Source organism: Hyla sarda, chromosome 13 (genome assembly GCF_029499605.1).
Source record: "Hyla sarda isolate aHylSar1 chromosome 13, aHylSar1.hap1, whole genome shotgun sequence".
NCBI lineage: Eukaryota > Metazoa > Chordata > Amphibia > Anura > Hylidae > Hyla > Hyla sarda.
The window spans coordinates 13,068,601-13,083,456 of NC_079201.1; the positions used below are offsets into that span (position 1 = coordinate 13,068,601).

The following is a 14,856-nucleotide window of genomic DNA, read 5'->3' on the forward strand; positions in this document are numbered from 1 at the left end:
TTTGACACTGCGCCAGGCTGAAAATTTCTCTGAAACACCATGAAGGCCAGTGTTTCCCCAACCAGGGTGCCTCCAGCTGTTGCAAAACTACAACTCCCAGCATTCCCGGACAGCCTTCGGCTGTCCGGGAATGCTGGGAGTTGTAGTTTTGCAACAGCTGGAGGCACCCTGGTTGGGGAAACACTGATGTAGGCATTAGAGGGGCCTGTGGCTTATCACTTTTTTTTTGCATTTTATACCTACATCTTGAGGGCATCAGTGATTTATTGCAGGATATTGTCATTTTAAAGGGTACCTTTCAACAAAAAACTTTTGATATATTATAGATTAACATATGCAGAATAACTTTCCAATTGCATGTTATTAAAAAATATGCTTCTTTCTATTTCATTTTCCACTTTGAAAAAATGACCACTAGAGGTCTCCCTACCAGTTCTGGCCACAAGCCCTTTTTATAGATTTCAGACTCATGCTGGAGTCCTAAATCTCAGACTGCAGCCGTGACACAGACAAGCTCAGCTGGCAGCTCTGAATCTTCTCTTCTCTGTTTTCAACTGCATGTGCAGAGAGAAGAAAGATGCCCCGACCACCGTTGTAGTTTTGCAACAGCTGGAGATCCACAATTTGAAGACGTAGGGTTTAGGCGATCAAATGTTTAGGACAGGGCTCGACAAATCCCAGGCGCCAGGTACCCAGGTTTTTGTCAGCTCTTTCCAATAGAAATTATCCATCTTTTAAAGGGGTACTCCGCACCCCTAGACATCCTGATAAGATGTCAGATCGCCGGGGTCCCGCTGCTGGGGACCCCCGGGATCTCGGCTGCTGCACCCACCTGTACGGCTTCCACCTCACACCGGTAACGCTGGAGGCTTCGGATCCCGACCACAATGACGTCACAACTCCGCCCCGTGGGACGAGACGCCCCGCCCCCCTCAATGCAAGTCTATGGGAGGTCCGTCACACCCCCTCGTCCGCCATTGTGGTCGGGATCCGAAGCCTCCAGCGTTGCAGGTGTGAGGTGGAAGCCGTACAGGTGGGTGCAGCAGCCAAGATCCCGGTGGTCCCCAGCAGCGGGACCCCGGCGATCTGACATCTTATCCTAGGGGTGCGGAGTAGGGGTGCGGAGTACCCCTTTTAAAAAAAAAAAAGAAAAAAAAACTGTTTAACCTTACTCCGCCTCCATTTCTGCACTGATCCCTGTACTACCTCCAGTCGGCACCCCAGTGAGCAGCGGACATCAGGTAACCGCAGGTGGGGCATTGTGGAGTAGGCTCAGTTCAACTAACTTTTCATAACTCTGTTGTACAAGCAAGTGTAAGAAGCTAAATCTGCTCAATCCGTTTCAAGAATCATCAGCTTGCTCGAGTATTAGCTGCCCATTGAAGTCTATGCTGGGAGGGGAGAAGATGCTAGAGAGAAATATAGGCAGAGAGAGATAGGTAGGGGCTCTAGCAACTTGTAATAAATGTTATATCTCATCCCAGTGTAGAATTCAAAGCTTACACTGCTCAGTACTGCTTTATAAAGTCCTCCATGCTGCTGCAGGTTCTGAGAGTGTACTATTGAGATGTAGGGGAGCAGTATCTCCTCTTTTGTGTGGATGCACAGTATATAGCCATAATAGAAGTACGCTAACAGGACAGCATATCCTGAAATAGCGGGATCTTAAAGGTAAAAGTGTTGCATTACTTTTTATTGTTTTTAACTATTTTACAATGTCGGTACAACCTACATAAAAGGTTTATTACTTTTTTGAATACATTGCTATTTATATGCTGGTCCTGAGTGACAGATATTGTATCCCAGAGCTGGTTGCTGTTGGAAACAGCTTGATGAAAGACACAACTCAATATCTTAGCTCCTATAATGCGATAGTATATTAAATTTTTTTCTTTTTCTTTTTTTTGCTATTTTATGTCACAATCGGGAGGTGGGAGATTTCAGCTTTGAAGGCTGCAAACTTGACATCCCTAAAGTGACAGAATTAGAGACCAGTTTTAGCATTCGGCTCTTTGACACTACCGAATTTTCAAGCTAAGGGCTCGTTCACACAAGCGGATTTCTTTTCAAACCCGCGCTGCGAGTTTGAAAAGAGGCGGGGCCTCCGTGCGCTACCTGCAGCAGATTTTCGCCAACGGAATCTCCGCTGTTTAAAATCCGCCACAGACCCCATTGAAGTCAATAGGGTCTGCAGTGGATTTTCAACAGCAGACATTCTGCTGGCAAAAATCTGCAGTGGGTAGCGCATGGAGGCCCCGCCTCTTTTTCAAACTCTCAGCAGGAGATCCGCTGCTGGTTTGAAAAGAAATCTGCTCAAGGGAACAAGTCCTAAATTATTACAAGCGGAAACCTGCTTGTAAAGCAGAGGCCCCTAATTTCACCCCAAAAACCCAGAAAAAATAAAAATAAAATTATTGACTCGACTATAAGCCTAGGGTGGGAAATACATCATCCCCCCCCCTGTCATCATCCAGACCCCCATCATTAATACCCCCCCCTGTGATCATCAACCCCTTCATCATTACCCTGTCATCATCCCCCCTTCATCATCACTGCCTGTCATCATCCCCCCCTTCATCATCTCAGTCTGTCATCATCCGCCTGTCATCATCCCACCCCCCCTTCATCATCACTGCCTGTCATCATCCCACCCCCCTTCATCATCACTGCCTGTCATCATCCCACCCCCCCTTCATCATCACTGCCTGTCATCATCCCACCCCCCCTTCATCATCACTGTCTGTCATCATCCCACCCCCCTTCATCATCACTGCCTGTCATCATCCCACCCCCCCTTCATCATCACTGCCTGTCATCATCCCACCCCCCCTTCATCATCATCCCCTTGTCATCATCCCATCCCCCCTTCATCATCATCCCCTTGTCATCATCCCACACCCCCCCCCCCTCAAACCTGCGGACCTCCAGATGTTTCAAAACTACAACTCCCAGCATGCCCGGACAGCTGATGGCTGTCCGGGCATGCTGGGAGTTGTAGTCTTGAAACATCTGGAGGTCCGCAGGTTGAAGACCACTGCGGCCTTCGTCATCATCCAGACTCCCCCCCCCCCCTTTTGTTTTCTACTCACCTTCCCTCGGTGGGAAGGAAGGGTGAGCTGGTCTGGGCCATCTATGCTGCAGGGACCGTCCGGTGGGGAGGGTTAGTCGTTCCAGGCTGTCCATTTTCACCGGGGGGGGGGGCCCTCTTCTCCGTTCCAGGCCCGGCCACTGACTAGTGACGTTGCCTTGACGACGACCCACAGGGACGTTCCTGTCCCTGTGCATCGTTGTCAAGGCAGCGTCACTAGTCCGGGCCCGGAGCGGAGAAGAGGGCCCCCCGGTGAAGATGGACAGCCCGGAAAGATTAACCATCCCCACCGGACGGTCCCTGCAGCATAGATGGCCCGATGGCTGTCCGGGCATGCTGGGAGTTGTAGTTTTGCAACTTCTGGAGGTCCGCAGGTTGAAGACCACTGAACAGGCGGAGAGTTCACTCGAGTATAAGCTGAGGGGGTTGTTTTCAGCATGAAAAATCATGTGGAAAAACTCGGCTTATACTCGAGTATATACGGGATAAAAAATAAATAAATAAAAAAAATTGTGTGCGTGTGTGCCTAAGTATATCTTTTTTTCTTCTTAATATAAATTTTATATATAACTTTTTATTTATATAAATAAATATATATTTATATAAATAAGTTAAATATTTATATTAATAAAAACACGCAGTATAGAGATATATATGTAATATATAAATGTAGTCCATGCTAATATTACATCATGGTCCCTGGGAAGATGAGAAAAATATTTTTCGCTCTGGTTGTTACATAATAAGAGCGACAAAGCATTTACATCATTGGGCCCAGTGTGAATAACAGGAAAGCATTGCAACACAGCGTGAGACCGTATAGAAATCATCGGAAGAAGTAAACTGCACGTAGCACAGCACAAATCTTGCCTGGCTTCTCAGCTTAAATGTCAATTTCCCATATTATTTTCTACACTCATCTATATATGGTGAGGCCAGGGGAATTGAGGAAGTGCACAGGTTTACCATTCTGTCCGAGGACGGATACTGTCTGGTTTTGTCCATAGCAATTACCGCATATATATGTGTGAACGTACCCTAAAACAGTGATTTCAAACTATGTGTCTTCAGCTGTTGCAAAACTTTTTATCATCTCGAACCAGTCTGCCCATTCTCCACTGACATTTTTCTCCACAAAACTGACACTCACTGGATATTTTTATTTATTAATTTTTATTTTTTTATTTTATTTTTTTTGCCCATTTTCTGTACACCCTAGAGGTGGTTGTGCATAAAAATCCCAGATTTTTATAGACATTTTTTATTTTATTAATTATTATGTTTTTTTATTTATTAAATATTTTTATTTTTATAGACCAGCCCATCAGACACCAACAACCATGTCACGTTCGAAGTCATTTAAATCTTCTTTATTTTTTTTTTTTTTTTACTTCTTCCATATCCTGTTTGAACTTTAGCAAGTTGTCTTGACCACATCTCCATGCCTAAATGCATTGAATTGTGTGCTTGGCTGATTTAGCTTATTGTGTTAGTAACAAGCCATTGTACCTAATAAAGTGTCCAGGAATATTCCGTGGCAACAGAGTCCCATTGATTCCAATGGGATTCTGCTGCACTGTGCACACGGCAGAATTTCCCGATTCCGGCATCCACCATAATAACAGACGCGTCTATTCTTTCTGCGGAATCTGCTCGGAAATACATTGGCGTCTATGAGGCAATGCATTTCCGAGTGGTCGCGCCTGCCATAACATTAAAATTGTGTAGAATGTCCGCCCGTATATGGTCCATTTTTAGCCACATGCACTCTCTGTTTTTGACATCAAATATACCAGAAAACACAATACTAGTGTGAACAAAACCTTAAAGGGGTACTCCATTGGCCAGCGTGGAACTAAAACTGAACGCTGTTTTCGCGCTGCGGGGGTCGGCCACGCCCCCTTGTGTCGTCATGGCCACGCCCCCTCAATGTAAGTTTATGGGAGGGGCGTCACGCCCCCTCAATGCAAGTTTATGGGAGGGGGCGTCACGCCCCCTCCCATAAACTTGCATTGAGGGGGCGTGATCATGACATCACAAGGGGGCGTGGCTGAACCAAACCTAACACCCGCGCAGCGCAAAAACAGCGTTCGGAACATTTAGTTCAACGCTGGCCAATGGAGTACTCCTTTAACCCAGTCCTCCAGCTTCCGTACAATAATACACCCCCCCCCCCTACTTTAAAGGGGTTCTCCGGGGCTTACACATCTTTTCTCCTATCCAAAGGATAGGGAATAAGATGCCTGATCGCGGGAGTCCCGCCACTGGCTCCGGGTCTGATTACGGACGACCACCGGGCCGCTCCCGTGTGACGTCACGCTCCGCCCCTCAATGCAAGGCTATGGGAGGGGGCATGACAGCTATCACGCCCCCTCCCGTAGGCTTGCATTGAGGGGAGGGGCGTGACGTCACATGGGTGTGGGGGCATGACGTCACACGCCGCCGGCCCGGTGGTCGTCCGTATTTGTCGTCCGGGACAGATTACAAACGGGGTGCCGCGTGCATGATCACGGGTGTCCCCAGTGGCGGGACACCCGCGATCAGGTATCTTATCCCCTATCCTTTGGAGAACCCCTTTAAGCCACATTCTTATGGCTAAAAATGTGCGGAATGTCTGCCGAAAAATAAGGGCACACATTCCGCACATTAACTTGATGGGACCACACGGAAATGCGCGGACTCGATAAACGGCAATGCATTTCCGAGCGGAATCGGCAGAAACAATGAACGGGTTTAGTGTTTCTGCAGACGCCGGAATCGGAAATTCCGCCAGGTGCGCAGTGCAGCAGAATCCCATTGAAATCAATGGGACTCTGCTGCACCGGAATTTTCCCACAGAATTCCACTTGGAAATTCCACGCTGTGAACACGACACGGCCTCACCGGTAACGCCAAAATATGTAGCCGAGTGGGTAATTCTCAGCCCTGACCTCCTATGTTGATTTCCTGGGCCTCGCTTTATGGCGGCTTCTCTATAAAGGGCAGGAGACACTTTGTGACTTCTCTCTCCCCCCCTCCTCCCGTTCTCTGGTCCGCGTTCTGTCATTTTTATTTGAATGCGCGCAGAAATGCCACTAGCGATTGCCATATTACTTGCTCCAGTGAGGTGAATAACATTTTATCTGCACAAGCCGGTCACACAATGGGCAGGACGCGCCGTTTTTGCGGGGAATCTGAGCTCTGTTTTGGCCGGGGCTAATGGAGGGCTTTGTGGAGCATGTCCTGTTATTTAAATGGAAGCATTTTGGGGTCTGCAGCTCCTGTTAACACATTAACAAGCGCAGTCTCAATGGCGGACCCCTGGGGCTTGTTTTCAGTAGGAGCGCACTGGTGTGTACACAATGACTTTGCACATTGCTCGCTTTTTTTATTTTTATTTTTTTATAAGGCATTTCGCGTTTTCAGTCCTGGATCCAGATCCTTCTTTATGGCACAATTCATGTGCCCTGTCAGAATTAAAGGGGGAGATTTAGCAAAACCTGTGCAGAGGAAGAGGGGTGCAGTTGCCCATAGCAACCAATCAGATTGCTTCTTTCATTTTCCACAGGCCTCTTTAGAGGCCTGTGGAAAATGAAAGAAGCGATCTGATTGGTTGCTATGGGCAACTGCACCACTCTTCCTCTGCACAGGTTTTGAGATTGAGGCCTGTGGAAAATGAAAGAAGCGATCTGATTGGTTGCTATGGGCAACTGCACCACTCTTCCTCTGCACAGGTTTTGAGATTGAGGCCTGTGGAAAATGAAAGAAGCAATCTGATTGGTTGCTATGGGCAACTGCACCACTCTTCCTCTGCACAGGTTTTGAGATTGAGGCCTGTGGAAAATGAAAGAAGCAATCTGATTGGTTGCTATGGGCAACTGCACCACTCTTCCTCTGCACAGGTTTTGAGATTGAGGCCTGTGGAAAATGAAAGAAGCAATCTGATTGGTTGCTATGGGCAACTGCACCACTCTTCCTCTGCACAGGTTTTGAGATTGAGGCCTGTGGAAAATGAAAGAAGCAATCTGATTGGTTGCTATGGGCAACTGCACCACTCTTCCTCTGCACAGGTTTTGAGATTGAGGCCTGTGGAAAATGAAAGAAGCAATCTGATTGGTTGCTATGGGCAACTGCACCACTCTTCCTCTGCACAGGTTTTGAGATTGAGGCCTGTGGAAAATGAAAGAAGCAATCTGATTGGTTGCTATGGGCAACTGCACCACTCTTCCTCTGCACAGGTTTTGAGATTGAGGCCTGTGGAAAATGAAAGAAGCAATCTGATTGGTTGCTATGGGCAACTGCACCACTCTTCCTCTGCACAGGTTTTGAGATTGAGGCCTGTGGAAAATGAAAGAAGCAATCTGATTGGTTGCTATGGCCAACTGCACCACTCTTCCTCTGCACAGGTTTTGATACATCTCCCCCCAAAAACTCTATAAATGTCGAAAATCTTGACAAAACATTAACCGTTCTAATATACTTCATTAAAAAAAAAAGTTAGCTCCTTTTTATAGAAATTATGGCTTATAAAAAAATAAACACTAGGGGTCCCCATACCATCCAGAACATAATCCGGTCCGGCTGCAGCATCATTTTTGTCCCAGCTGATGGACAGGGACAAAGTCCAGGAAGTGAGGGCGGGACTAGCACTCAGTGCTCACTCCTGTCCTATCAGACCGCAGCATGAAAACGGAGAGGTGGGGGTTACAGAGCAGCCTGCAGTGATTGGATGAAGAGAGCCAGCACAGCAGACTCAGGGAGGAAGTGAATTCATAGTGAGTGAGGGCGGGCTCAGTGCTTGCCTCGGACACGCCCCTTCCTGAGCAGTGGATGTCGGGATGAGTGAGCAGCAGAACAGAGGAATTTTCAAATACAGAAGCTAGACACGTAAAAAAGGTGTAAAGAATCTGTATGACCTAGTGAGGAACATGTAGGAGTGACAGGTACGCTTGAATTTTTTTTCCCTTGTAAGGGCTCATTTCACACCATGGAATATTCTGGAGATATTCCAAATGGAAATTCCATCTTAAAGGGGTACTCCGATGCCCCAGTGTTCGGTCCGATTTGTTCCGAACGCTGGGTGCGGGCGGCAAGGGGTCGGGACGTCAAGGCCACACCCCTTGTGATGTCAAACCACACCCCCTAAATGCAAGTCTATGGGAGGGGGCGTGGTGGATGCCATGGCCCCTCCCACAGACTTGTATTGAGGGGGCGTCGCGTGACATCACAAGGGGTGTGGCCTTGACTTCACGACCCACCACCACCGCACCCAACATTCTAAACGAACGCTGGGTGCTGCACAGAGATCACGGGGGTCCCAGCTATGGGACCCCCCCATGATCAGACATCTTATCCCCTATCCTTTGGATTGGGGATAAGATATCTAGGGGCGGAGTACCCCTTTAAGCAGGTGCTGGCAAAACAAGCCCCAAGACCACCCTCAATAGACGGCAATGCATTTTATTGCGGATTCTGCTGAAGGAATAAACATGGTTATTTTTTCGCCTGGGATCCGGAATTTCTGCAGCGAAACGTCTACCGCAGAAATTCCGTAGTGTGAACGGGGCAGCAGAATCCCATTGAGAACAAAGGGAGGCTGCTGCAGCGTAAATTCTAAGCAGAATTCTTCACAGAAAAAAATATAAAAATAAGCGGAATATATAAAAAATAAATAAATAAAAATATATATATAATATAAACATGTTCTATATTATGGGTCAACGAGAAGGAAAGATGTTTGTAAACACAATGTCGCGTCCTGCTCAGACCTGTCTATAGATAGGGGAGGAGGGGTGGGGACTTTTTTGTGAGTCACACCTGCGACCGGATCACTTCCTCAGCGGTGATTCACATACGTATCGGATAGTTGTCACTCACCAAGAAACCAGACACAGGACATCATTGTGGAAAACCCCCTAAGGACTCTGAGATAGGAGAAATGGCGTTCATCTGCCCCCCCCCCCCCCCCTTGCATCCGGCTGCTGTTATATAAAGTAATGAATTAAAATACAGTGGTCCCTCAAGTTACAATATTAATCGGTTCCGGGACGACCATTGTATGTTGAAACCATTGTATGTTGAGACCAGAACTCTATGGAAACCTGGTAATTGGTTCTGAAGCCACCAAAATGTCATCCAAAAATAGGAAAAAGTGAGGATTAAAGAAAAATAAGTAGATAATTAATATAGATAAAGCAAATCCTTACATATAAAAGTAAGAAAGATCTGCTGGGAGCTGTAATCACTGTCTATGTCAGTGTTTCCCAAGCAGGGAGCCTCCAGCTGTTGCAAAACTCCAATTCCCAGCATGCCCGGACAGCCGTTGGCTGTCCGGGCATTCTGGGAGTTGTAGTTTTGCAACAGCTGTGGGCACCCTGCTTGGGAAACACTGGTCTATGTAGAGGACAGGAGCTTCTTCAGGGTCCTGTACAGTGCACGCAATGTCCTAAAAAAGTAACATGGAGTCGCCCTATCCTGGTGTCCAAAAGAGCAGGTAACCCTGGTACAGGTAAAGAGTACAGAACATGTAATACCTCCCTGTACTGTAGGGGGCGCTACCAGACACCAGTCAGTGCATACACTTCAGTAATACAGGTAAAGTGTACAGAACATGTAATACCTCCCTGTACTGTAGGGGGCGCTACCAGACATCAGTCAGTGCATACACTTCAGTAATACAGGTAAAGAGTAGTACAAAACATGTAATACCCCCCTGTACTGTAGGGGGCGCTACCAGACACCAGTCAGTGCATACGCTTCAGTAATACAGGTAAAGAGTACAGAACATGTAATACCTCCCTGTACTGTAGGGGGCGCTACCAGACATCAGTCAGTGCATACACTTCAGTAATACAGGTAAAGAGTAGTACAGAACATGTAATACCTCCCTGTACTGTAGGGGGCACTACCAGACACCAGTCAGTGCATACACTTCAGTAATACAGGTAAAGAGTAGTACAGAACATGTGATACCCCCCTGTACTGTAGGGGGCGCTACCAGACACCAGTCAGTGCATACACTTCAGTAATACAGGTAAAGTGTACAGAACATGTAATACCTCCCTGTACTGTAGGGGGCGCTACTTCAGTAATACAGGGGTTTTACCAGTAAAATGCCCATTCTGATTGGTCAGTTCTTCCGGCCATTGTCACGTTTCACAGATCTGGACTGTCTGTAACATTGTATGTTGAGTCTGGTTTCAACTTACAATGGTCCAGAAAAGACCATTGTATGTTGAAACTATTGTATGTTGAGGCCATTGTAAGTTGAGGGATCACTGTAATATGGCTGCAAGACACATATAGACAGAAAATTACATGTACTCAGAGAATTTCCTCTGGCTATTTACATTTTTGGTCGTGATGCACGCAAACGCCAAACTTCGAGAACCTGTTCTTGCTTACAAGCATATCCCATACAGATAATGGGGCCTTAAAGGGGTACTCCGCCCCTAGACATCTTATCCCCTGCGTTCGTTTAGAGCGTCTCTAAGCGTTCGTTTAGAATGTCGGGTGCAGCGCCGTAGGCTCCTGACGTCACGGTCACGCCCCCTCAATGCAAGTCATAAACTTGCATTGAGGGGGCGTGGCGGTGATGTCTCAAGCCTCCACCCTGCATCAGCTGCTGTATGCTCCAGAGGAAGTTGTGTAGTTCTTTCCAGTCTGACCACAGTGCTCTCTACTGCTACCTCTGTCTGTCTCGGGAACCGCCGCTGGGGACCCCCGAGATCTTCCTGCTGCATCCGGCGTTCGTTTAGCGCGTCTGGTGCAGCGCCGGAGACTCATGACGTCACGGCCGCACCCCGCTTGTGACGTCATGGCCTCGCCCCTTCAATGCAAGTCTATGGGAGGGGGCGTGATGGCAGTCACCCCCCCTCCCATAAACTTGCATTGGGGGCGTGGCCGTGACATCACAAGCCTGCACCCCGCATTGCCAGGCATCCAGCAGGGAGCGAACTTTGCTCCGAGCATCGGATGTCTGGGGTGTCGCAGCCGAGATCACGGCGGTCTCCAGCGGCAGGACCCCCACGATCAGACACCCTATCCTTTGGGGGCGGTGTACCCCTTTTAAGATGTTGATTGTGTCCTATATCCATGGGGCTTGTTGTAAAGCAGTTTCCAAACTGTTGCAGAACTATATGATCCAGCATGACCGGACAGCCATTGGCCCCAATTACTTACCCAGGTCCCAATGATTTTAATAGAAAACATTATTTGTTTCCACCTGTTTTCTCCTTTTTAAACACAGACCCTCCAGGCCAGCGGTTCGCCAACTATGATTAGTGTAAAAAGATGCATGGAAGAATTTGGTCAATAGAATAAGGAGCCACCACTCTCTTAAATAGGGCACCTATGATTCCCCTTCTCCACCTTTGGTTATGTAAAACTTATTCGCACGATAGGGGAGAAGTGTCTGAAAAATGGGGGGGGGGGGGGTCTGACTGCTGGGGCCACTGCGATATCCAAAACACGTCCCCGTTGCGGGTCTCCAGCCCCAACTTTCCGGTATGAACTGGTCTCGATAGCCGTGAATCGCACCGTCACTTCTGAGACCAGTTCGTCTGGGAAAGTGAGGGCTGGAGTGCTTAAGGTTACAGAACAACTTTGCCGTGTATGAAGTCCCCCAAAAAAATCAGGATTTAGTTATTTCTTATGTAAACTGAAAACTTAAGGGGTACTCTGGTTAAGTAAAATGTTATCCCTACATACAGGTTAGGGAATAAAATGTCTGAATTTAAGGGGGGGGGTCCGATCGCTGTGATGTCCCCCCCACCCCCATTGTCTAATTTGAGGTTCGTCTGTTACATCAGTGCGCTCGTGCCTCCACCTTTCGAGATTAACTAGTTGCGGGCATGACAGCCCACTCTGGCCAGTCGGTGACTGGCAGGTCCGGTGGTCACTCTTAATGGGGTACTCCGCCCCTAGACATCTTAACCCCTATTTAAAGGATAGGGGCTAAGATGTCTGATAGCAGGGGTCTGATGCGGGCGGAGGCTAGTGACATCACGGCCATGCCCGGCTTGTGCTGTCACGGCCATGCCCCCTCAATGCAAGTCTATGGGAGGGGGCGTGACTGCCGTCATGCCCCCTCCCATAGACTTGCATTGAGGGGGGCATGACCGTGACGTCACGAGCCTCCGGAGATGCACTCGACGCTCTAAATGGATAGGGGATAAGATGTCTAGGGGCGGAGCACCCCTTTAAGACCAGTTTGTCTATGAAGTCGCGAGCTGTAGCGTTCTGTGGTAAGAGACAGGCCCCGTTCTGAAGATCACTGGTAGACCCCCCCCCCCCCTCCACTTATTACTTATGCACAGGATCGCGGATAAGTATTACAATAGACTTCCCAAGTGTCTGTCCAGAATTCTTCCTGTCTTGATTGATGTCTCTGAAAAACCCGAGCGTCGGTGTCTCAGTATCCAATTGACTGTATCTGTTTCATACTCGTGGTTTGGGCTGCATGAAACCGAAAGCAAGTTTTTTTTCCGGCATATATCTAATTGGAAAAATATTAAAAAAATAAAAATGATTACAGTATACTTTGTCATTTTGTACACAGATCCGTGGTGCTGAAATGGAAAAAGATGTAGAGACCATAGAGCAAGCAAGCACTGATGGAGGACAAGAGACCGCTGAAGTGTTGGCTGAAGATGCCCCGATCCAAGGGGAACCACAGATGCCAGAAACGAGTAACGCAAGTGATCTTCTCAAGCTAAACCCAAGTTCACACGGCCACTTCAACCTAAAGTCAGATGAAATTTCATTCAACCTAAAGTCAGATGAAATTTCATTCAACCTAAAGTCAGATGAAATTTCATTCAACCTAAAGTCAGATGAAATTTCATCCCAGAAGATGGAGTCTGGAGAAATTGAACCGGTGGAGTCCAGAAACGATCAAATGGCTGGAGAAGACTCCAGTTTAATCCAGGAACCAAGTGATTTGGATCTGGATCAGCGCTCGGATAACACGGGCAATGAAGATGTGGTTGGCACAGTTGAGCCAATGTGCACGGACACGAGCGAGGCTCCTATAGATATGAGTACAGGACCGGATTCTGTAACTACCGAAACACAAAATCTAGACCTCACCCAGTGCCTTCAGATGGTCAACCCAGACATTGAAGACCATACAGCCCATCGAGCCCCCCAACATCTGGACGGGACACTAAAAGAAAACCTTGATTCGTTAAAAGAGACCCCCGATGAACAAATCAGCATGGACGTCGATGTTATGTCTGTATCCGGTGACCTGGAGGCGCCCCAGGCAACCGTGCAACCGATCCCGAATACTGTAGGTGAACAGGAAGTGCAAGACTCCAGCCTGGATAGTCCTATTGTGCCAGAAGCTTATATGAAGCACAATACACAGAACGTTATTTTTCAGCAGCCTGCGCTGAATCCGAGCGGTATCGACCTCGCAGATGCCGCCGGGAGGCAGGACACGGACACTGTGGTGGCCCAAGTGCCAGATGTCACCATGCATCACGACTACACCGTATGTTCTTTATTATAGATTTTATATATCCTTCCTATTGCTTGTAAATAATCCTAATAATGCACAAAACATTCTTTAGTTGGTAATGTGCTGAAAGCCATCCTCGAAATTCCTTGCCATATGTTTGTGCGTATTGTCTACAGATCACTGTTTCCTAACCAGGGTGCCTCCAGCTGTTGCAAACCTACAACTCCCAGAATGCCTGGAGGCATTTAGTAGACCCCTGGCTGACTTACAGGGAGGGGTCTGTCCATGTCAGGAACTGTCCAGAGCAGGAGAGGTTTGCTATGGGGATGGCAGAGATTCCTATGGCATAATATCGCTATATGAGCATGAATAGAAGAGTGGTGCTGCTTCCTGGAGTCGGCGTCAGGGCATTCTCAGCCGATCTGTGTATAGCAAATAAATCTTGGGAAAAGCCGGGTTGTAGCGCAAACCACACGGACATCTGCTTGTTAGGTGCAAAGGTTACTTTATTTAAGCCAAACAACGCGTTTCGAGGCAGCAGTGCCTCTTCATCAGGTAACATAGGCTATTTTACAAGCCTATTTTACCTGAAGAAGAAGCACTGCTGCCTTGAAATGCGTTGTTGTTTGGCTTAAATAAAGTAACCTTTGCACCTAACAAGCAGATGTCCGTGTGGTTTGCGCTACAACCCGGCTTTATTGGCTATAGTTCCTAAAGTGGACAGAGGTGTCAGCAGAGAGCACTGTGGTCAGCCTGGAAAGAACTACACAACTTCCTGTGGAGCAATACAGCAGCTGATAAGTACTGGAAGGATTAAGATTTTTAAATAGAAGTAATTTACAAATCTGTTTACTATTCTGGCACCAGTTGCTTTGAAAAAAAAAAAATATATATATTTTTCAACTGGAGTACCCCTTTAACTCCAAGTAAAAGTAAAGCACATAAAGTGTTGATGTCACTAAGAACATTTCAAAAATTGTTGTCGGTTGGGTTAAAGGGGTACTCGGGTGCTCCAGCATTCTGAACAAAGTTTTCAGAACGCTCTGAGCCAGTGGCCGTGATCGTGACGTCACAGCTACGCCCCTTCCAGTACTTATCAGCTGCTGTATGCTCCAGAGGAAGTTGTGTAGTTCTTTCCAGTCTGACCACAGTGCTCTCTGCTGCCACCTCTGTCCATGTCAGGAACTGTCCAGAGCAGGAGAGGTTTGCTATGGGGATTTGCTCCTACTCTGTACAGTTCCTGACATGGACAGAGGTGTCAGCAGAGAGCAATGTGGTCAGACTGGAAAGAACAACTACACAACTTTCTCCAGAGCTTACAGCAGCT

At 47.5% G+C, this 14,856-nt stretch overlaps 1 protein-coding gene across 9 annotated transcripts in view; it reads left to right on the forward strand.

Annotated features, from left to right (window-relative positions):
- The window catches only part of ZNF335 (zinc finger protein 335), a 346,490-nt gene that overhangs the window by 268,589 nt on the left and 63,045 nt on the right, over positions 1-14,856 (forward strand). For all 9 annotated transcript variants that reach the window (XM_056549983.1, XM_056549984.1, XM_056549981.1 and 6 more), the window contains one exon: positions 12,627-13,562. In XM_056549983.1, coding sequence (XP_056405958.1) covers positions 12,642-13,562 — 921 coding nt within the window. In that variant the 5' untranslated portion in view covers positions 12,627-12,641. The remainder of the gene's footprint in view (positions 1-12,626; positions 13,563-14,856) is intronic.